Below are 23,508 nucleotides of genomic sequence, written 5' to 3'. Positions count from 1 at the left end.
AGGTTAAGGAAAGAATGGTGGGAGAGGAAAAATTCAACCAAATACCTCAAGGATGGGAGAGAGACACTGGTTGGAGTGAAATTGGGAGTAGCAGGAACAGCATTTGTAAAGAAAGAGCATATTATCTTGGAGGAACTGAAAAAATTTCAGTATGATAGGCAGTCAGTGGTAAGAGGAAAATGATGGTGTTTGGAAGACCTTGTAAAGAATTAGGGCAGTGGGAAGCCATTGACAGGTTTTAGGCAGGGAAGTGATCAGATTTGCCCTTTGGAGTGACCACTTTGGTTGCAATGTGGAGAATGAGTTGGAGGATGGAAGCAGGTGAAATAGTTAGAAAGTGGCTGCAGTAGTTTTTGTGGGAGATGAATGATGGTAGCCGCATGTAGTAGTTGTGGAGAGAAGTGAATGGCAAGAAGTTTTAATAATTGGCAATAGGGAAACATTGTCACTTGAGAAAAGAACGAGATCATAAAAGTGGTGTTTCAGAAAGTGAATTCTTAACTGTATAGCATGAATTGAGTGAGAAAGCACTGAAGGGCTCACTGCACAAGTCCTCGTGCGTTGTGGTGAGAGCTTAGATTGGGGTGATAGCTGATGTGAGAATTAATTGGGTATCAGTGAATTACCTTGAGTAAATATTCCTGTAATGATGTGAATACTAAATATTTTGTTTTAATAACTTACTTTACTGACAGCTTACCCTTCCTTTTCTGGACCTATAATAGTGACTTTAACAATATGGAAGTTTATTTTTCAACCAGTTTAAAGACGACGAGAATTTTTATATGTCTGATTATCTGTGGTCAGTAGTAAAAAAAAATGAAACGAACCCGGGACCCTTCAGTCCACAGGCTGACACTCTATCCACTGAGCCAAACCAGCTAAGCTTTTTAATATTAGTCATTATGGTGGGTTTTCAGAGTTAAATTTGAACTGCTGGTATTGCTCCAGGTGGTTCAAATTTATACCAAAGTATACCACACAGGTCATCTTGTGTCTAATTGGTGGCTCCTCGCTATGTATGATCAGTTCTTAATTATAATTCTTAAACTAAACTGTTACTTTTTCTCTTTTCTCAGTTGTCACAGGTGGTACTGATGGAATTGGAAAATCATATGCAGAAGAGGTAGGTAATTTTCAAGACCTTTCTTTTTGGTATTAAAAAATACAAAAACAAAATTCAAATAAAACTTTTTAAAGTTGGAATTGTGAAAAAGTTAGTGTAATTTTATTTTATATTGTGTAAATATGAACAGTATTTGGTTTATATTTATTTACTTAAATTTTATTTTTGTAATTACAGTTGACATTTAAAGCTATTTTATATTAGTTTTAGGTGTGCAACATAATGGTTACACAATTATACAATTCACGAAGTTATTCCTCTGATAATTTCAGTACCTACCTGGCACCGTACATAGTTACTACAATATTATTAACTATATTTCCTATGCTGTATTTTACATCCTAGTGACTATTTTGTAATTACCCATTTGTACTTCTTAATCCTTTTACCTTTTTCACCCAGGTCCCCCAGCCCCCTCCCATCTGGCAACCCTCAGTTTGTTCTCTGTATCTATGAGTTTGTTTCTGTTTTGTTTGTTTCTTTTGTTTTTTAGATTTTACCTATAAGTGAAATCATATGGTATTTGCTTTTCTCTGTCTAACTTATTTCACTTAGTATAATGACCTTTAGGTCCATCCATGTTGTCACAAATGATAAGATTTTGTTCTTTTTTATGCCTGAGTAATATTCCATTGTATGTATTACCACATCTTTTTTTATCCACTCGTGTATTGATGGGCACTTGGATTGCTTCCATATCTTGGCTATCCTATCTAATAATAGAAAAACATGGTAATTAACCGTACCTCTGACACGCTTCCCATCGGCTGATCAGGGCGATATGCAAATTAACTGCCAACCAAGATGGCGGCCGGCAGCCAGGCAGCTGAAGCAAACAGGAGGCTTGCTTGCTCCAGTGATGGAGGAAGCCAAGGTTCCCCGCCTGCCGCTGCTGGGCTCTGAGCTGCACTCTAAGAAACAATGTTGCAATTATAGAAGCTAAACAAACCTAGATACCTGCTTTCAGCCAGCCGGGCCTCAGCCAGCAGGACCGCAACAGTGTTTCAATTATAGAAGCCAAACAAACGCAGATACCTGCTTTCAGCAGCCGAGGCCTCAGAGCTAGAGCCCGCCTCAGAGCTAAAGGCGGCTCTCAGCTCCAGTGACAGCCATAGAAGGTAAATAAATCCCAGAATAAAAAAAAAGAAAAAAGGAGAGGTTGGGAGCTTCAGTCACCTGCCAGCCTGAAAACGGCCCTCAGCCCCTCACGCAGACTGGCCAGGCACCTCAGTGGGGACTCCCACCCTGAAGGGGGTGTGACCAGCTGCAGGCATCATCCCCTCATCCAGGCTGACCAGGCACCCAAGCAAGACCCCCACCCTGAAGGGAGTGTGACCAGCTGCAAACAGCCATCATTCCCTCATCCAGGCTGGCCAGGCACCCAAGCGGGACCCCCACCCTGATACGGGACACCCTTCAGGGCAAACCAGCCGTGCACCAGGCCTCTATCCTATATAGTAAAAGGGTAATATGCAAAATGACCCTAATAGCAGAACGACTGGGAATGACTGATCACTATGACACATCTGACCACCAGGGGGCAGACTCTCAATGCAGGAGCTCCCCTCTGGTGGTCAGGACGCTCTCACATGGGAGGAGCTCTGCTCAGCCACAGGCCAGGCTGATGGCTGCCAGTACACTGGTGGTGGTGGCAGCCTCTCCTGCCTCCTCAGCAGCGCTAAGGATGTCCAACTGCAGCTTAGGCCTGCTCCCCGCTGGCAAGTGGACATCCCCCGAAGGGTCCCAGACTGCGAGAGGGCACAGGCCAGGCTGAGGGGACACCCCCACCCCGAGTGCACAAATTTTTGTGCACTGGGCCTCTAGTTGTAAATATTACACCATAATGAACATGGGATACGTATATCTTTTTGAATTAGTGTTTTAGATTTCTTCAGATATATACCCAGAAGTGGAATTACTGGGTATAGTTCTGTTTTTAACTGGAGGCCCAGTGCACAAAATTCATGCACTGGTAGGGTCCCTAGCAACTGCCAGCCGCTGGCCGGGTACTCACTCCCTTCCCCCGGCCGGTCCCGCCCCCCTGGTCGAACTCTGGACAACTCCCGGTCGAGGAGACATACTGTGTGCATACTGTGCTTTTATTATATAGGATTATTTGAGGAATATCCATTCTGTTTTCCATAGTGGCTGCACCAATCTACAATACCACCAACAGTGCACCAGAGTTCTCTTTTCTCACATCTTGCCAACACTTGTTGGTTGTTGATTTAATGATAATAGCCATTCTGACAGGTGTGAGATGATATCTCATTGTGGTTTGAATTTGCATTTCTCTGATGATTAGTAATATTGAGCATCTTTTTGTGTCAATAGGCCATTTGTATGTCCTCTTTGGAGAAGTGTCTATTCAGGTCCTCTGTCCATTTTTTAATTAGACTGTTTATTTTGGTTTTGAATTATATGAGTTCTGTACAAATTTTGGATATTAACCCCTTAGCAGATGCACCATTGGGAATATGTTCTTTCATTCAGTATGTTGTCTTTTCGTTTTATTGATGATTTCCTTTGTTGTGTTTTTCTTTGTTGTGCAAAAGCTTTTTAGTTTGATGTAGCCCCATTTGTTTATTTTTTTCTTTTGTTTCTCTTGTCTGAGGAGATATTTCAGAAAAAATATTACTAAGAGAATTATCAGAGAATTTACTGCCTATGTCTTTTAGGAGTGTTATGGTTTCGAGTCTTAAATTTAAGTCTTTAATTCATTTGGAATTTATGGTTTGTATGCTATATGGAATATATTATGTAAGAAGGTGCCTTTTTTTTTTTTTTTTTTTGAGTAATTGGATAGTCCTCAGTTTTGAATTATTTTCCAAAAGGTGGTTATATTATTATATAGGTTATATTTCCATGCTAGTTTATGGTATCATTTTCATGAGAAGGACTTTGATGGATAGAAAGATATTGGCAGACACAGGCAAAATGTTCAGATTCTCTGGAATGTAATGAAATGATAGGAAACCATTAGTTTGAAGGCCATCATACAAAGCAGGAACCTTGGCAGAACTCTTCAGGGAAGCTTCCCTGCCTTCCAGTTCCGAGAAGGCACCCACAGCCTATGACACTGCCCAGCTGAGATGAAGATCCTGGCGGATCCACTGAATCTCTCATTTGTCACTCCTAAAGGTTCTTCTTCCTTGTTTAAAAAATCCTCTTTTGTTTTTCTTTTCTTTTTTTAAATATATTTTTATTGATTTCAGAGAGGAGGGAAGAGGGAGAGAGAGATAGAAACATCCATGGTGAGAGAGAATCATGGATCGGCTGCCTCCTGCAAGTCCCCCATTGGGGATTGAGCCCACAGCCAGGGTATGTGCCCTTGATGGGAATCGAACCTGGGACCCTTCAGTTCGCAGGCCGACGCTCTATTCACTGAGCAAAACCAGCCAGGGCTCTTTTGTTTTTCTAGTTTATTTTGAATAGCAAAACTACAGAAAAGTTCCAAGAAGAATATAATGAACACCCATATACCCTTTACTGGGATTCCCCAATTATTAACATTTGCCACATTTAATTTTATTATAATTATAATTTAGATGGACCGTTTGTGAGTTATAGGCATCACAATAATTCACCCTTAGGTATTTCACCCTGAATCTTAAAATGTTCACCCTTATAACCAACAATACAGTGGTCAAAGTTTAACTTGATATAATCCTATATAATAAAAGCCTAATATGCAAATTGACTGAACAGCAGAATGACTGGTTGCTATGATGCACACTGACCACCAGGGAGTAGATGCTCAATGCAGGAGCGCCACTAGCCAGAAGCTGGGTTCACGGCTGGCGAGCGCAATGGCGGTGGCAGGAGCCTCTCCCGCCTCCGCGGCAGTGTTAAGGAACATCGAACATATAGCCTACATGCAAATTTCCCAATTGCCCCAGAAACTTTCCTTGTAGCTCTTTTATTTGTGGTTTCACATCTAGTTAAAAATTATGCATTGCATTTAGGTGTCATGTCTCTTGATTGGAAGAGTTTCCTAGGCCCCCACTCCCACCCCCCCCCCTTTTTTTTTGTAACTGGCATTTTTGAAAAATTCAGGCCAGTTTATAAAAGTTTCTCAATTTGAATTTGTCTGATTGTTTTCCTGTGATTAGATTCTAATTAAACATTTTTTAGCATGATTGCTACACAAGGTGCTATTGTATCCTGACTTTATCTTATCAGGAGACACAAGAAGTCTACTTGTTTTATTATCGATTACCTTAAGACAGATCATTTGGCCCTGACTAGGTAGCTCAGTTGGTTTGAACATCGGTCCTCTATGCCAAGGTTATGGGGTTTTGATCCCCAGTCAGGGCACATACAAGAATCAACCAATGAATGCATAAACAAGTGGAACAACAAAAATTTATCTTTCACTTTCTCTTTCTCTCTTCCCCTCCCTCTCTAAAGTCAATAAATAAAAATTATAAAAAAGAGATGTCATTTATGAAAATGCTGCCCACCATAATTCTCCATTATAAAGGTGCCTTTCCCCTTTGTAATTAATAAGTAGTATGTGGGGTGGTACTTCGAGACTGTGTGAATATCCCATTTCCCAGTAATGATTTTCACCCAGAGATTTTAACATCCATTGAAAAATTTTGCCTAAATTAGTTATTACCATGGTGGTTTAAAAATTGTGACTTTTCTAATGATATCTTTTCTTCTATACTTAGTAGATGCTATTTTTCTATAAATAAAAGATTTTCCTTATCCTCCCTCCCCTGTTAATGGAAAAAGAGAAAACGACATACCAGTTTGGACTCATGGTTTCTTTAGTGGTTTTACAGCAGAATAATTTAATAAATTATTACCAACCTTTGTTATTTTTATTAAAAAATGTTCTATATCTCCTCATTTGCAATATCGCTTATTATTTAATAAAAACCAACTTTAGAATTTAAGACTGGAATATTAGTTTAGTAAATCACTAATAGTGCATAGCAGCTAATTTATGGCTCATTTATATGCTGTGTGGAATAGTTCACTAAAAAGTTTTGTGTATATTATGATTTCAAGAATTCAAACAGTATAGCGGGGTGCAAAATGAAAAGTAACAGTCTTCCTTCTAAAACCTTTTTACATTTGTTTACTAACTTGATTTAGAAAGATAATCCTTTGGGGAGTCCTGTAAAGTCTTTATTTTGGATTCCCCATTTATTACACTGGAATTTATTTGTTTGCTTGTATGTTGTTGTTTTTAATGTACTAGTATTTTTATTGACTTGAGAGAGGAAGAGAGAAGGATCAGCTGCCTCCTGCATGCCCCCAACTGGGGATCGAGCCCACAACCCGGGCATGTGCCCTTGACCGGAATTGAACCTGGGACCTTCAGTCCGCAGTCTGACACTCTGTCCATTGAGCCAAACCAGCTAGGGCTGTTTGCTTGTTTTTTAACTTGGATTATCATATGGTCAGGTTTTCTTAAAATGAGAATATATCTAATGTCTGTTTTCAATAAAATGCACAGGTATGACTCAACTGTTTGGTGTCTCTTTTGCTATTTCAGTTGGCAAAGTGTGGAATGAAGGTTGTCCTTATCAGCAGGTCCCAGGATAAACTGAATGAGGTTTCCCGTGAAATAAGTAAGTTCTCACATCACCCTCCCCGCCCTCATGATTAGAAAATAAATACAAAAGCTTCTTTCTCATTCTGTTACCAGGCTGTTTTTAAGGTGGATCATCAATTTTTTCAAATTAATATAGGGCCACTATAATTTGCTTAAAATGTCTTTTGTTGACTCATTTAGTTTGTCAGGAGTCGACTTCTCTGATTATTTTATCATGTTCCACTTATATATTTTTTGTTGCTTCATTTTAGTATTCTTGTGTGTTTTTTTACTTATTGACTTTATTGTCTCTAAAATATGTATTTTATATGATTGAAGAAAAATACAAAGTATAGCGTGTGTGTGTGTGTGATGGGAAACTTTTGAACTTTGTCAGCTGTGCTTGAGACCCGAACTACATATGCAAAGACTTTTTAAACTGATATCTAATTAACCAGCTAGATGGATAAATCATTGCTGTCCATATCCTTGGTAAAAGTTACTGATGTTCCCAGTATGGGGCCTATGGCTGGTAGACTTATCAGTATGATGCTTGTGCACTTTTTTCTTTCTTTATTGATTAGAGGGCGGCGGGGGGAGAGACAGAGAGACAGACAGATAGACAGAGAGAAACATTCATATTTTGTTCCACCTATCCATGCGTTCACTGGCTGATTATTGTATGCACCCTGACTGGGTACTGAACCCGAAACCTTGGTGTATCGGGACGATGCTCTGACTAACTGAGCTACCCCTCCGGGGGAGATGCTTGTGCACTTTTACACCTTTTACGCCCACAAGTCACATTATTTACTTATTAAGAGTCAGTTGTGTTGGTTCCCAAACTCATTTATGCATTTGTTATAAATATTCTGTGAACTGATGCAATCTTGGTGTAAAAAGGGAAGTTATTTCTATAAAAACTAAGTTGAATGCTCTGAAAAAAGTGAGAAAAGGGAGTTTTTTCAGAAATTAGGGGCTAATAAGACAAGTGTGAAATATTGGAAAAATTATAAAAAGAAAGAAGAAATTTACTCTCTGATTATTTCATTGTGTTGAAGCTTTTGTTGCATTTTAAAACAACTAGAACTGCCATATATGAATGCTGCATTATGGGTGTGGTTTATGCAAGAAAGGCTGGAATTCCAGTCAGCAGATCTAAACTCAAAGATAAAGGCCTTGGCCCCACATAGAGGATTGGTGAATGATTCTACTTATACATGGTTTAAATTAAAATAAAATGGTTACAATGTGTATTTATCATTGTATAGGATTCCTTGCTTTAACTGACTTACCTAAGTAGCCAGCTAACAAACTGCCCCAATTCTTTGAGAAGAGGGGATTGTTACTGTATTTTATTATTATTTTTTCGCACCTTTTATTGAGACATAATTGACATATAAAGTTATGTACTAAATTTAAGGTGTACAATGTATTGTGTTTTTATTAACATTACCACCTATTACTAACATTTATATAGTGCTTTATTATTTTACCTCACATGTATTATCCCCTTTGATCCTTCATGCATCCTTGTGAGGTATATATTTTTGTTATTATTTCTTTCCAGACCATATCTCGTTCTACTGGACAAGTTACACATAGATGCATTTAATTTTTTAGGTGAAAAATGATCTTTATAGATTTCTAATATTACGTGTGTTAAATTTTTTTTGACCCCCGAGAGCACAGATCTTTACAAAGGTAAGCATGTGGTATATAGATACACGAGAAGTCCTTGGCATTTAAGGATTTTAACTTTCAAGGTTTCAACTATGTAAATGCCACCCTGAAAGTCCAAGACACAGAGTATTTTGCAATTTTGCTGAGGTGTGAATTTGAATGAAGCTGTGACACTAATGAGCCTGAGGTGTAGTTACTTAAATAGTAGCTGATCTTTGCATACTGCCTGGATCTTAGTACTGTTTTTTTTTTTTTTAATCCTAACTCGAGGATGTATGCTTATTGATTTGAGAGAGAGAGAGAGAGAGAGAGAGAGAGAGAGAGAGAGAGAGAGAGAGAGAGAGATAGATAGATATTGGTCAGTCCTTTACACAACCCGACTGGGGATCGAACTCACAACCTAGGTATGTGCCCTGATCGAGAATCAAACCTGCAACAGTTTGGTGTAAGGACAATGCTCCAACCAACTGAGCCACTCAGCCAGGGCTTAGCACTGTTTCTTTCTCAATTGCCAAACAGTAAAAGTTCATATGCAGAAAAGAGAAATTTTTGATTAAATGGAATGTTATATTTTTAAATGCTCTGATATGAATGATTGATACAGGAACAAGAAAAGCCACCTCATGACACTCTTTCAGGCAAGTGCTACAGCCTGTACAAAAATTGCTTAACGAGTCAGAAGATCTACTTTAATGATATTTGAGAATTTGGTTAACTTATGATCTGAGGTGACATGTGACTGTGGACAGAAATATGATTGGAGTAAGACTAGATCCTGTTCAAACATTCATGATGGAACAGATGGTGCTGGTACTAAATTGACTTTTATTATAAGGAAATGTTTTGTTTTTTTTCCTTGTTGAAAAATTTGAAAAACATTTTTTTCTGGGAATAATAAAAATTTAATGGAAGACGTGATATCAGCAGACCAGTCCATTCGTTCTAAGCTGAAGTACATGGAGGAGATTTATACATTTGTTCAAGTTTTCAACTCATTGTAGATCATCTCTTTGGGAGGATAATGTTTTCATGAACAGATCTATTCCAGGAGTAGAAAGGACCAAAATTTAATGTTGGTAAAGACAGACTAACTCTGCTTATACTTTCAATACATCTTCATCGAATGCCTGTGTCCCAGGTTCTGTGCCAGGCAGTCAGAACACAGCGTGAGTGAGGTAGATACAGTCCTTGCCCTCATGGAATTTATATGCTAGTGGAAGAGACAGAGAAACATATAGGTCAAAAAACAACAACAAGCAAAACAGAAAACCAGACAAGTAAATAATTGCCATTTGTAGTAAGAACCATTAAGAAACAAAAAAGGAGCTAGAGAGAGAAAATGGAGAGATTCTTATTTAGTAGCAACATGGCGAGTTTTATTAACTGGCAGGGCATTAAAGTGCCAGGTTAATAACCTCTTGCCCATATAATTGTACTCTTGTTATGAAGCTGGAGCCTTGGTGAGGGAGTATTCACTGGGCCCTCTTGATATAGAGGTGGTAGGGGTTGTGTTTACAAGTTACATGTGATAAATCCACGCCAACATTCCTGTTTCCATAAACTCTCGGATCCCTGCCTCTACATTATGTCAGGCAAGTTGTGACCTCCCAATCGTATTAATTGTAGGCTATTATGGGGACCACGATAACTCTTAAGAATCCTTTCCAATTGTATAAGCTAACCATTAAATTATAAATCTCTGGTAAGTGACTCATATTTAAAAAAAAAAAAAGGCCCAATCTGGTGTTATATTCTCTTTTCTTCAGTCTAACAGTCTTAGAATTCATTCTCACACAGATGTCCCAGGTTTCTACCAATACAAAATAGCAAAATCTTGCAATTATTTGTGTGTGTAAGTTAACTACTTTGTGATCAGACTTGGTACTTCTTTCCCAGAGAATGTTTGCTGGAACCCTATTATGGGTGGCAGTAAGGCATGGACCAGTTGGGTCTTGAGAAGAGGAATTCTCTTGCAAGAAAACCACCCTTAGAGTTATGGTGAGGTTATTACAGGTTCTTGAAGCCAGGGAGAGCTAGTCTCTTCAGATACAGGAGAGCAGGCTATTTTTATTTTCACTGGCTGTGGAGGCTCAGAGTAACTTTGGGGGTTCAGGATTCTCGGCTTCAGCTGAGTCCACCTAGATATCCTATCCTGTCTCAGGATCTCACTCTTTCTCATTCTGTGCTTTCACTTTTACATGAAACATGGTGAGTCTATGTGGAATTCAACTTACATTGTAATTCTGCAACTGGCACAGTTAAGTCTGATGTTAGCAAGGTGAGCTCAGTGGCTATATAAAACATAAAAGTTTTTATTAGGGCTGCCATAGTAATTCTCTCTTCTTCTGATCATAAATCTGAGCTGACAGTTTAAAGATCCAAGCTTGCTGTTTTCTTTCGGGAAGTGCTCCAGTGCATTCAGAAGCAGCCCTACCATGTCCCAATCTTTGTACTTATTTTTGCCAAACTCAAATGTAGTAGTCATTTGGTTTCATAAAGCAATTCTTCAGTAAATACTTCATTATAACCAGCAACCAGTGTTTATTTGATGAATGGTGATGCTGTTACATGATGGATCAAATCAAACCAATACAGAAGTCTTCTGAGAAAAGGAAACCCTCATGCACTGTTGGTGGGAATGCAGGTTGGTGCGGCCTCTATTGAAAACAGTATGGAGGTTCCTCGTAAATTAAAAATAGAACTACCTTATGACCCAGAGATTCCACTTCTGGGAATATATCCAAAGACACCTGAAACACTCATTCAAAGAATATATGCACCCCTATGTTCATTGCAGCATTATTTACAATAGCCAAGATTTGGAAGCAGCCTAAGTGCCCATCAGTAGGAGAGTGGATAAGAAAGCTGTGGTATATCTGGAATATTGCTGTAGTATACAGTGGAATATTGCTAGCCATAAAAATGGAAATCCTACAGCATGGATGGACCTGGAGGGTATAAGTGAAATAAGCCAGTCAGAGAAAGACGAGTACTATATGTGTGGAATCTAAGGAACAAAATAAGGTAACAAACAAAATAGAAACAGACTCATAGATACAGAGAATAGACTGACAGCTGTCAGAGGGAAGGGGAGTTGGTGGGGGGTGAAAAGGTGAAGGGATTAAGCAAAAAATAACAACTCATAGACGCGCACAACAGTATGGTGATTACCAGAGGGAACGGGTGTGAGTGTGGGGGGGTAGGGGAAAGAGGATAAATGGTGATGGAAGGAGACTTGACTTGGGGTGGTGAACACACAATACAATATACAGATGATGTATTATAGAATTTTCACCTGAAACCTATATAATTTTATCAACCAATATCATCCCCATAAATTCAATTAAAAAAAAAACAATTCCTCAATCAATATAATACTGAATACGTACTTTCATATGCTCAGGTAATTGTTTATTAATGTTTGTTCCCTAAATATAAAGTGGACAGTCTGATTCTTTTGCAGAAATAAACCCTTTTGTAAATGAAAAAAAAAAAAGTTCTTTGAAGTTTATGTGGGACCCCACTCCTGATGCCATTTACTGTACCAGTCAGAGTTCAGTCATGTAACAAGTCTAGCAAGTTAGACTAACTAGGCTAACTTGTCTCCTCTGGCCCAGCACAGCACTTAAACTCACTCCAGTGGATTAAACTCAGTCTCTCTCTTCCCCTATCTGACTGAAAGAAGAAAAAAGGAAAGGAGTAGATTGAAAAAGAAACCACACCTGGTCAGTGTGACTCAGTGTTTGAGCATCAACCTATGAACCAGGAGATAACGGTTTGATTCCTGGTCAGGGCACATTGCCTGGGTTTTAGGCTCGATCTCCAATGGGGGGTATGAGGAGCAGCCAACCAGTGATTCTTTCTCATCATTGATGTTTCTATCTCCTCTCTCTATCCCTTCCTCTTTGAAATCAATTTAAACAAAAAAGAAAAAAAAAAAAGAAAACCAGGTGCCAGTTGAAAATAGGGGACTTTTTGGCTCCTCACCTTCTAATTCTCCACTGTTTTTATGCAGACTTGGGGATTCTATGCCTTTAGAAGCAATTCCTTAAGAGTGCGGAGGACAACCTACTCCTAAGTCGAAGTTCTTCAGAAAAAATTTTAAAGGATTATATATAATTTAGTAAGGAGCTAAATGTTTTGCCAACAATGGATAAATACTTTCTCAGGATTGACTGCTTTGATAAAAGTATAGTTCTTTGTAAGGCTACGGTATCTGTCACCTATGGAATTAAGACAAACTGAAAGTCATCACATATAATAAGCTTATTGTATTATCATTGTTATCTAGGATTAGTAATTTATTATTTTAGTCAATTTTGATTTGAACTCTGACCTGAGTTGTTACTTGCAATAAAGTAACTAGCTTTCAGAACAACTTATTACAGAGTATGTATAGAGATGGTGATATTTACAGTTATATTATTTGGTAAATCTGATTGCATACAGTTCAGACAGCTTCGATTTAAGAAAGCAAACATTTCTGTCTTTGATTTTTTTTTTTAAAAAAAGATGTTTCTCTTCTTTGTAATTTATCTCAGGTGTCAAGCTTTAGTATGGCCCTGTAATTCCACGACTTTCTCTCTTGAAATGCAAAGCTTTTAGAAGAAATATCAGTTTCATTTTTTAAATTTTTACCTATTATCAAGTCTGCGCAGGTCTGATGTGGATTTGACCAAATAAGTTTGTTGCTCAATTTTCTGATGCACTATCAGTATAATTAGTATAATGCTTTTTATATTTAGCATGTTTTATTTGCATAAGGTCAATGAAGCATTAGTGATCACATAAAGACCTTTGTGTTTTATATTTTAAAATTAGAGCCACATGATGTTAGAGAGTTAATCTAATACGGCCTGTAGAGTCACATATATTTTTCTATCACTTCTATAGCAGCAGAAATATTTCTTTTGCCCTTTGAGTTCATTCACATAGTCCAAGGTAAGGAACCAGGAACTATCCAGTTTGCCTTTCCTGGTTTTGTCCAAGATCTCCAAATTTATCGGTGTTCCTGGCCTTCCAGAAAGTGACATTCTTTACTACTTATAAAACGGGGACTCCACAAGCCATGGAGGTACCAGGGAGGCTTTTGCAGCAGATTCCACAAAATGGAGAGCAACCCTTTTCCTTCCTAGTGGGCTTGTTATGCCTAATTAAATGAAATTAATTAAATGAAACATTTGTGGTATGGTCATGGTTACAAATTTGTTTCCTATAATTATTTTCTGATAGGGAGAAGGATAGATTCTTATTGAGCTTATGCAAATAATTACATTGTCATATAACATAAAAAAAAACTCAGTAAAGACATGTATAATATTTAACCACTAGAGGCCTGGTGCATGAAATTTGTGCACCTGTGGGGGGGGGGGGGTGGCGGTCCCTTAGCCCGGATTGTGAGTGGGTGCAGGCCAGGCCGAGGGATCCTACTGGTGCACGATCGGGGCTGGGGAGGGATGCAGGAGGTTGGCTAGTCAGGGAGGGACTGTGGGAGTGCTCCAGGGTGTATCCAAGCCCATCTTGCTCAGTCCTAATCGGCCGGACCCTAGCAGCAAGCTAACCTACCGGTTGGAGCGTCTGCCCCCTGGTGGACAGTGCCTGTCAAGCAAGTGGTTGAGTGGTCTTAGCATATCATTAGCATATTACGCTTTGATTGGTTGAACAGATGACTAGACACTTAGCATATTAGGCTTTTATTATATAGGACTAGAGGCTTGATGCATGGAGATTTGTGCAAGAATGGGCCTTCCTTCCCCTGGCTGCCGGCACCGCCTTTGCTCTGGCTGGAGCCACCTTTCCGCCTTCCCATGCTGCCCAGAGGCCCAGAGCGGCTGGGGCGGTGCAGAATGCCTGAATCCCACCCCGCCCAGCCCTGCACCTGGCCACTTGGTGCCTGCATATGCAAATTAACCCACCATCTTTGTTGGGTTAATTTGCATCTTTCTCTTTTATTAGTGTAGATTGTTCTGATTAGTTTTGCAGATAAGGCCAATCAATGTGTTGTGTTTTCTACACAATTACCCTCTTTAAATTCACCCAATGATTTACTAGTTTATGTTTCAGTTACTTTTGCTGCATAACACTCCAAACTTATCAATGTAAAATAACAATGATTTTAAATGCTCACACATTCTGCTGGTCAGGAAATTTGCCGGGTCTGTGGGAAAACTCTTTTGCTCCTTATGGCATTACCAAGGTCCTTTACTGATACTCAGCTGATGGGTGGTCTTGTCTGGAAGACCCAAGATGGCTTCTCTCACAGGCTGGTGCCATGGGGAATGACTGGAGAGCTGGAAATGGTGACTCAAGTGCCCACGGGTAGCCTTCTAGCATGGCCATCTCAGGGTAGTTGGATTTCCTCAGTGGTAACTATCTTCCTTCAGAGGGAATGTTCCAAGATAACCAGGCAGAAGCTGATTTGTTTTTGTGACCTACTCTCAGAATTCATATGGTGTTACTTTTGCCATACTCTATGTTGGTCAAAGCAGCCCTGAACCTGCCCAGATTCAAGTGGGGAGGAAAAGGCTCCACCTCTTGATGGGGGAGTGATTTGGTAGCTGTGGAGAACATGTGGGAAGGGAGATATTTTTTGAAAATAAAATCTGGATTTGGGAAATACAGTCTGCCATATTAAGACTTCCCAGAAAACATACATTCATTCAGAGCCTATCATTCTGATTTGCTCAAATATAGCCAGACACAATGAGAGTTAATAAAAAATTAAGAAGGAAGAAAATATATTTTCTCCAAACCACTATTAAATTTTCCTCATTGGTCCATTTAGTCTTGCAAAATTAATTCTCATTCCGTTGGAACTTGGATCAGCTGCATGCTTTTACAGTGTCTGATTTTCAAATAAACAGGCCTGTAAATTCACTGTTTTCTGTTGCATTTGTCTGATGGTCTGCTGTTGGTGGCAGTGTTGGGCTACACTGGGAAGGAAGCCTGACCTGAGTTGATTCTCTGCAGCATCAATAATAGCCAAGTGTACTGATACAGGCCTACACTCAGGCTATTAGTCATTGGATGTTTCTTCCTAAAGACTCAACTTTCTGATTTAAGATTTTTGGCAAGCTTGAAGGAAAAGTAGGAACCACCTGTTAATAAGACTGATGGTCTCTGGTTACTTTATTACAGTAATTAACAGTGTCAGAATGGAATCCCCTGTTGGGATATAATATAGAGCTAATTAATAATTTAGTCAGTGATTATCCTGAGGGCATGAGCCTTGTGATGGACACTAAAGACATTGATAAATCTTCAGGGACTTCTATAGAGTATGTTTTTAAATTGCCATCAATTAACAAGAGTATCTTATACTTAGAAACATAACCTTAGAAATAATTTTGTTCACTTCTGCCAGTCTTTGTTCATGATAACATGAATCATGAATGTTTCTTTTACCCTGAAAAGTATACAGATGTTGAATCATATTTATTAATAGTTATACCTTGGCTTTTCATATATATACTAGAGGCCTGGTGCATGAAATTCATGCACGGAGGGGGGGTAGGGTTCCCTCAGCCCAGCCTGCACCCACTCCAATTGGGGACGCCTCGGGGGATGTCCGACCACTGGATGTCCAATCCCACAGGGATCGGGCCTAAACCGGTGGTTGGACACCCCTCTCACAATCTGGGACCGCTGGCTCCTAACCACTCACCTGCCTGCCTGCCTGATCGCCCCTAACCTCTCTGCTTGCCTGCCTGATCGTCCCTAACTGCCTCTGCCTGCCTGTTCACCCCTAACTGCCCTCCCTTGCCATCCTGATCTCACCCCCAACTGCCCTCCCCTGCAGGCCTGATTTGCCCCCCAACTACCCTCCTCTGCCAGCCAGTTTGGTTCTGATTGGTCAGTTTCTATGCCAGTCAGCATCTCTGTGCCTATCAACGGGACCTGATCAGACAGGTGGGGCTGATCAGTAGACCTGGTGGAGGCCTGGAGAGAAGTGAAGTGGAAGTGCAGCTGTTGGCCAGGCCGGGAGAGAAAGAGAGGCAAGTTCTGATCAACGGCTGCCACAGAAGCTAGGGATCAGACCCTGCCTCTCTCTCTGCAGGCCTGTCTCCGGGCCTGATCCACAGCCCCCTAGGCAGTCAGTGCTGGGTCTGGGCGCCTGCAGCTGCCCCAGTCAGTGCTGGGTCTCCACAGCAACCCAGCACTGACTTCCGGTCTGGTTGAGCTTTCGGTCGTTACAACCCTGGCTCTTTATTATATAGATTAATATATATTATTGATTTCAGAGAAGAAGGGAGAGAGATAGAGAGATAAAAACATCAGTGATGAGAGATAATCATTGCTTGGCTGACTCCCGCTTGCCCCCTACTGGGGGAGTTCAAGCCCGCAACCCGGGCATGTGCCCTTGACTGGAATTGAACCTGGGATCCTTTAGTCCATAGGCCAACGCTCTGTCCATTGAGCCAAACCAGCTAGGGTTTGGCTTTTCTTATATTAGGGCAACTCTCATAAGAGAGTTGGGCTAATTAAAGATAAGGAGAGTACACTACAAATCTAGTTCTTCCTTATCTCTTCCTTGATCAGTAGTGCTATCTAGTGGCTATCTGAGATACTAGAAATAGTTTGGGTATAAAAATATATCTTAACAATTTTATTATTCTTAATTTGGGGCCCCAATTTGTGAAAGCTGTATTACAAAGAGTTGCCAGGAGACTAGTGATTACAGAAAAATATAAGCATAAGTCATAGATGCCCAAGGCAAGAAATGATTACAGTCTTGGTTTAGAGTGACAGTAATTAAAACAAAGCTACATGAAACAATAATTATTAGGAAATCAAGCCTTTGCAGAAATAAGAAACTTTTACTAAAAATGACTCAAGGGCATGACAAAAGTCAACACAAAAGCTCAAAAAGTTAACAGGCTATTAGGAAGTGAGAGTGTTCTGGGGAGATAAGGAACCTTGCTGGCTAGGCTAGGTACTAAAGGCACAGGATAATTTTTTATAACGTTCTCATTAAGATTATATTATCAAAGATCAGTTTTCATCTGAACAACTGGGTTCAAGCTGTTTAATTCCTAAGCTTTCTTTGTTGATTTTAATATATGTCATACCAGATGACAAGTTAACACTTTTACCTGGAGCTCAAAATGTATTAACTTTGTTTTCTGTTATTATGTTATAAAATAATGTATATACTAAATTGAATTTGCCATGCTAATTGGAGTTCAGAAATTATTCAGGTAACCAAAGATTCCTCATTATTTAACTCACTCTGATATTGGTATAGTATCTTAAGTCAATTAAGAATCATCAGAATTATATTTACACTGAAGGCCCGGTGTATGAAATTCGTGCACAGGAAGGGTCCCTAGGCCTGGCCAGCGATCAGGGCCGCTATGTGGGGCAATGTGGGGGCCCCTGCTGGCACCCACCTTGGCCTGGGTCTGAGGGCTGGGGGCAGCTCCTGCATTGAGCATCTGCCCCCTGGTGGTCAGTGTGCATCATAGCGACTGGTCATTCCACCGGCCATTCCACCGTTCAGTTGATTTGCATATTGGGCTTTTATTATATAGGATTGACATGGCAGAGCACTGCAATCTTTATTGATAGCAGGTTTGTCAGGACATTTGAAAGTTTTACACAGCAGATGGGAAGAGTAATGAAAATGAAATGATATGTAGCTTCGTCTGAAGTTTAGAAGAGCTAATCTTTTTATAAAGACATCAATTTTTAAAAGTTTAAATCATTTGTGGAAGCAGTACTAATATATCTAACTGGTAGAACCTGTGTAGAAAATTTAAAAGTTCAGAGAATAAAATGTAACAGTGGCATTATATTTTATACAGGAAGAAGACATATACCTATTTTTAAATTTAAATGATCAAAACAAATCTTATTAACCCAAAGATTTACCTTGGTTTCTGTACAACTTGGATTCTTATATAATCCTGGTTCATTTACCAAGTATTTAAATATTTTAAAAGTTTATATTAGTGCATATTTTTTCTTTAAAAAATTTATTTAATTTATTGGGGTGACATTGTGCCGGGGTCCAACCCCAGCGGGTCCAGGGGTCCCCAAAGGTGTGGACGGAGTCGGCGAAGAAGGAATGACACGGAGACAGTGTTCAGTTGATCAGCAGCCTAGCCAGGATCTCCAGCCAGGATCTCCAGCCAAGTTCTGGTCTGGATCTCCAGCGAAGTTCTGCTGTTTATTGTCTTGTTACATCCGTATTTATACCAGTTGATTTTAATCCTGTCAATTTCTATTACAAAGGTTAGGGTGTTTCTTATCTCCATTCCAGGGAGTAAAGATTATGTAGCTTAAGCATGATTGTTTGTAGTGATTAACTACCCGCCTGGCACTTAGTTAAGGAGTTTCATCCCCTCCCTGACTTCAGGGAAAAATTCCTACCTGGGGAAACAACCTTTCTAGGAGAGGCATCCCCTCCCTGACTTCAGGGAAAAATTCCTACCTGGGGAAACAACCTTTCTTGGAGAGGTGACCTTGGTTAAAACACACAGCACTAAGGGGAGCAAACATATTAAGAACAGTATGCTATATACGCCAGGTCCCTTGAAACATATGCTGTGCAGATGTTTCTTTCCTGCAGCAGACTGTGTCAAGCAGCAAGGATGGACCGGCTTCCGGCAAATTCCCCCTTTTTTATTTTTTAAATGATAGCGCATGCAAATCAGTGGCCACCTCTCAGATTGGGCCATTTAAGTCTCGGAAGAAGAGTGGCAAGCAATGATAGTGAGCATAGCTATAAACATAGTGGATGGAGCGCAGAAGGAGCCCCATTCCTGTAGAAGGTTGCCAGCCTCTTCAGTCAAGGGATTTCAGCTGTCCTCAAGTTGTTGGTTTGGTTGTCTTTGTTGGTCTGGCTAGCGGGCGGCGTCACTGGTGACAGGCTTCCCGAAGCGTCAGCAAGTTGAAGGGCTGCATCAAAGGGTCCATCAGGGCCGTGGTTGATGGTGGTGTCGATGTCCGAGGAGGAGTAAGCTGTGCCCTCTGGATCCAGCTGATATGGAAAATGGAGGGTAGTAGAAAAAGAAGAGAAAGCAAAAGAACTACAAGGCATGGAAGTGTTTAGAAAAAAGAGGGAGAAGAAAGGGAAGAATGCAGCATCCTGACACAGCCCTTTCCTTCAGCTTCCCCTTTCCCTGTGGTCCCAGGTAGAAATGGGAAACAAGTCCTGTTGCAGTGAGAGGGCAGCTGCTGTCAGCCAGTCTCTGTCTTTACCTGGGTCCCGATCTGAGCTGGGCATGGGAAGCAGGAAGCAGCCATGGGGACAGGAGACCTTCCTCAGAAGGGGCGAGTGTTCAAGCCCCTGCACCATTGGGGAGGGGGGTCTGTGCCCCACCTTTGTTGCACCCCAAGTTTTCTCCTACTGGCCCCCGACTGTGCCTGTCTTAGGTTGCCCCACCCTGTGGAGTCTTACCCGTCGTTGACTACCAGCCATCTCTGGGCCAAGTAGGGTGATGTGTGGTTCAGTTTTGTCTCCTTGATAGCCTATGTCCCTCTGGCCTCCATGCCCAGCAACTGCCTTTGGATTCCCTCGTCTGCTGGCGGGGCTCTGGCATTGATCATAGGGAACTCAGGTTTCTTCTCTAGAGAGGGCCTAGCTTACGCCATTGGGCCAGAGACAGATCCATGGTACCAGCCACCATGAGGCTTCAACCTCAGCATGAACAGAGAGCTCAGGCAACAGCTATGGGCAATTGGATTGTAAGAAGAGGGTCCCTCTTGGCACAAGGGTAAGAGGCGCCAATACAGGACAAAGGAGAGTCCTGGAACAGGGCTCTCTCAGCCCAGGATGTCAGGCTCTTGGCACAAGACAACTCCATGTATGGGGCATATACCAAACACCCCTAGTCACGGCATAAAAGGGAGGTGCCCTTCCTGGAACAGTAGGGTAGGGAGATTCTAGAAAAGGCTGTGTTCAGGAAAGAAGGAGAAAGGCCAAAGAACCAGCAAACAAGTAGTTAGATTTTTAAAAAAGGAAAAAGGAAAGGAGATGTGGGGCAAAGCTGGGACATGTGGAAGGACAAAACGGAGGCACATGTGATCCTCCCAATGGACAGATTGTTCCAGCTCAGGTCTGCACATCTGCTGCAGACGGGCACTGGTCAGGTGTGCTATGATGAGGCAGAGATGGCGGGCGGTGAGACATAAGGTCGGACTAGACGGTCTGGAATCCACACAGGTGAGTCTGCGTCCTGTGGAAATATACAAGCATATCCTCTCCCCCAGGTTAAAAGTACACCAGGTCCCTTCCAGGCTCCTGTAAGCAAGTCTCTCCATTTGACGAGGGCTTTAGGTTTAGTTAGATCAGGGTTACAATGCCTGTACATCGGGGAATTTCCCTCAGAATCTACATTTAGTATTTTAATTACAAATTGAGCATGTTGTAGAACATGATGAGGAGAGGAATATTTAAACTCATTTTCTTGTAATATTTTGTAACAGGAGTAAATCAAACACCGCTGGGGCTATATAATAGAACTCCCATTTGAGATAAGATATCTCTTCCCCATAATGTAAAGGGGATAGTTGTAATTACATAGGGACAGAATGTTCCTGAATGTTGATCTTCATCAGCCCAAGTTAGAATCTGAGAACTCTTTTTTACATTAGATGCCTTGCCTAGTCCTACTAGGGAAGTGGAGGTGGTGTGCGTGGGCCATGAAGAGGGCCAATCCTTCCCTGCTATGCAGGAAACATCTGCTCCTGTATCCAATAGACCTTCAGTTGGTTTTCCCTGAATTTGTAAAATTTTTGTAGGTCTAGTAGCATGGATTTCTTGTATCCAAAATGCTGCATCACTAGATCCAAAGCCTCCGGCCCCTCTAGCTTCCTGGGTAACAGCTGTCCCTATTTTATGTATTGGTAACAGGATTAATTGGGCAATTCTCTGGTTGGGCTGAATCTGTATAGTTGTGGTGGGTGGGGAAAGTAAAATCTGTATTTCTCCTGTGTAGTCTGCATCAACAACTCCTGGGATGACTAAGATCCCCTGTAACGAGGTGGAGCTCCGTCCTAATATTAAACCTACAGTTCCCTCAGGCAGTGGCCCAGACACTCCTGTAGGAATGGCTGCTACTGGCGAGTCTGGGGTTAGTACTGCATGGGTGGTTGAGTGGAGGTCCAATCCTGCACTGCCTGGGGTTGCCCTGAAGAGGTCACTGACTGATCGAAATTTGCAAAGGGGTTGAAGGTTGATGCCCCTATTATTGCATGGGCCTGGGGCTGGCCCCTTCTCAAGTTTCCCGATTGAGGTGATGGGATATAACCTCCTTGGGAGCTATTTGTAGAGTTTAAAGGCCGACCATTTTTATGGTATTTTGATCTACATTCCTTTGCCCAATGGAATCCTTTCTGACATCGGGGACAGACGGTTTTTGGAGGATTAATATTATTCCCTAATGTATTTCCAGGCTGTCGAGGAGCTTGCCATCTGGCCTGAGTATTATTATTATTTTTATTTGGGCATTCTCTGCTAAAGTGCCCAGATAAGCCACAAGAGTAGCAGTTCATATTTCTTTTATTACCTGTAGTATTGCTGGCTTGTCCTATACCCTGTACATATTGAGGGTATGTCTCCCCTTTGAGAGCTGCAGCTATAGCTACACCCTGTATAAATGCTGGACTTACATCAGCACACTGTTTTATAAAATCATTTATAGTTCCTGTTCTGCGAATCGGCCTTAATAAAGCCTGACAGGTATTATTAGCATTTTCAAAAGCCAGTTGTTTGATTAGGATATCGGCTGCCTCTTTGTTATTGATTACTCTCTTGACTGCCTGTATGAGGCGAGAAAGGAAATCCTGATATGGTTCCTCGACCTTCTGTTTAACCTCTGTAAGGGTGGTTGTTTCTCCTGCTGTATAAGGTAGGGATTTCCAGGCACTTACTGCACAACTGGTTACTTTGGTAAGTGCCTCTGTGGGCATATTCATTTGCTCCTCAGCCGTGTTAAAATCACCTTCTCCTAATATCATGTCTAGGGTTATTCCTTTTCTGGTTTTTTCGCTAGTGGCTACAGCTTTCTTAGCAAGATCTTCATATTCAGTTTTCCATAATAAGTAATCGCCTCCTGAGAGACAGGATTTACAAACCTGTGACCAATCATAAGGAGTCATCCATTTACTGGCTAGGGTTTCTACCAAGGTTTGTGTGTAAGGAGCGAGAGGTCCATATTCAGAGCAGGCCAATTTTAATTCTTTAAGTACTTTGTAAGGTATAGGCTCCAAGGTGGGGTTTCTATTCCCACCAGACTCATTCTCATATGTAACTGGGAAGCAGAGTGAGAATTCAAGATCTCCATTAGCTTCAGCTTCTCTTATGGCCCTTTGAAATTTAGACATGGAGCTCATAGGAGACACAGGACCTGGTTTAGGCTTCCTTTCTAATTTGGGGTGCCTGTTTTGAATGGGAGGGCCATTCTCCTCTCTACTGACTGGAAAGGACCAATGGTCATGTTTATGATATTTATTCTCCTCCCGATCACTAGGCATAGCTAAATTGCTTTTAGATTGAGCTGAAGACAATAATGATGTATCTTCTCTGGGTGGAGCCGAGGGACTATTTAAATTTTGAGAAAGTTCAACCGTTTTTGCCTCTGGTGCCAAGGTTTCACAAATTGAATTCCAGAGAGAAAAGGTAACTGCCGGGACCTTCTCAGATCCATGGTAGCTGTAATAGTTCTTTAATTGCTCTCCTACTTTAGTCCAAGTTTCTAAATTAACAGTTCCATCCTCAGGAAGCCATTCACATACGTCTTCTATAAAACTTTCTGTCTGACTGGGAGTAACCTTAACTCCTCTGCTAGCAAGCATATGCGTTAAAAGATTAATACAGAGTCTTTTTTCTTTAGACTCAGTATGACCCATCTTGTCAATCTAAGTTCTGTACTAACTACCCGCTTACCCTACTTATCCTCTATGGGGGGGGTCTGAAGCACCCTACGGTGCAGTCCTATCCGTCCCAAATACGGGGGGACTTACCTAAGGGAACCCTGTTCGGGCGCCAGATGCCGGGGTCCAACCCCAGCGGGTCCAGGGGTCCCCAAAGGTGTGGACGGAGTCGGCGAAGAAGGAAGGACACGGAGACAGTGTTCAGTTGATCAGCAGCCTAGCCAGGATCTCCAGCCAGGATCTCCAGCCAAGTTCTGGTCTGGATCTCCAGCGA

At 41.2% G+C, this 23,508-nt stretch overlaps 1 protein-coding gene across 5 annotated transcripts in view; it reads left to right on the top strand.

Moving 5' to 3' along the window:
• Positions 1 to 23,508, top strand: part of HSD17B12 (hydroxysteroid 17-beta dehydrogenase 12) — a 137,747-nt gene that overhangs the window by 41,045 nt on the left and 73,194 nt on the right. For all 5 annotated transcript variants that reach the window (XM_036326127.1, XM_036326128.1, XM_036326129.1 and 2 more), the window contains 2 exons: positions 1,080 to 1,126; positions 6,636 to 6,711. In XM_036326127.1, the coding sequence (XP_036182020.1) occupies positions 1,080 to 1,126; positions 6,636 to 6,711 (123 nt within the window). The remainder of the gene's footprint in view (positions 1 to 1,079; positions 1,127 to 6,635; positions 6,712 to 23,508) is intronic.

This window comes from Myotis myotis, unplaced genomic scaffold, assembly GCF_014108235.1.
Source record: "Myotis myotis isolate mMyoMyo1 unplaced genomic scaffold, mMyoMyo1.p scaffold_m19_p_10, whole genome shotgun sequence".
Taxonomy (NCBI): Eukaryota; Metazoa; Chordata; class Mammalia; order Chiroptera; family Vespertilionidae; genus Myotis; species Myotis myotis.
Note: the sequence above shows the minus strand (reverse complement) of the source record. Positions and strands in the feature narration are given on the sequence as shown.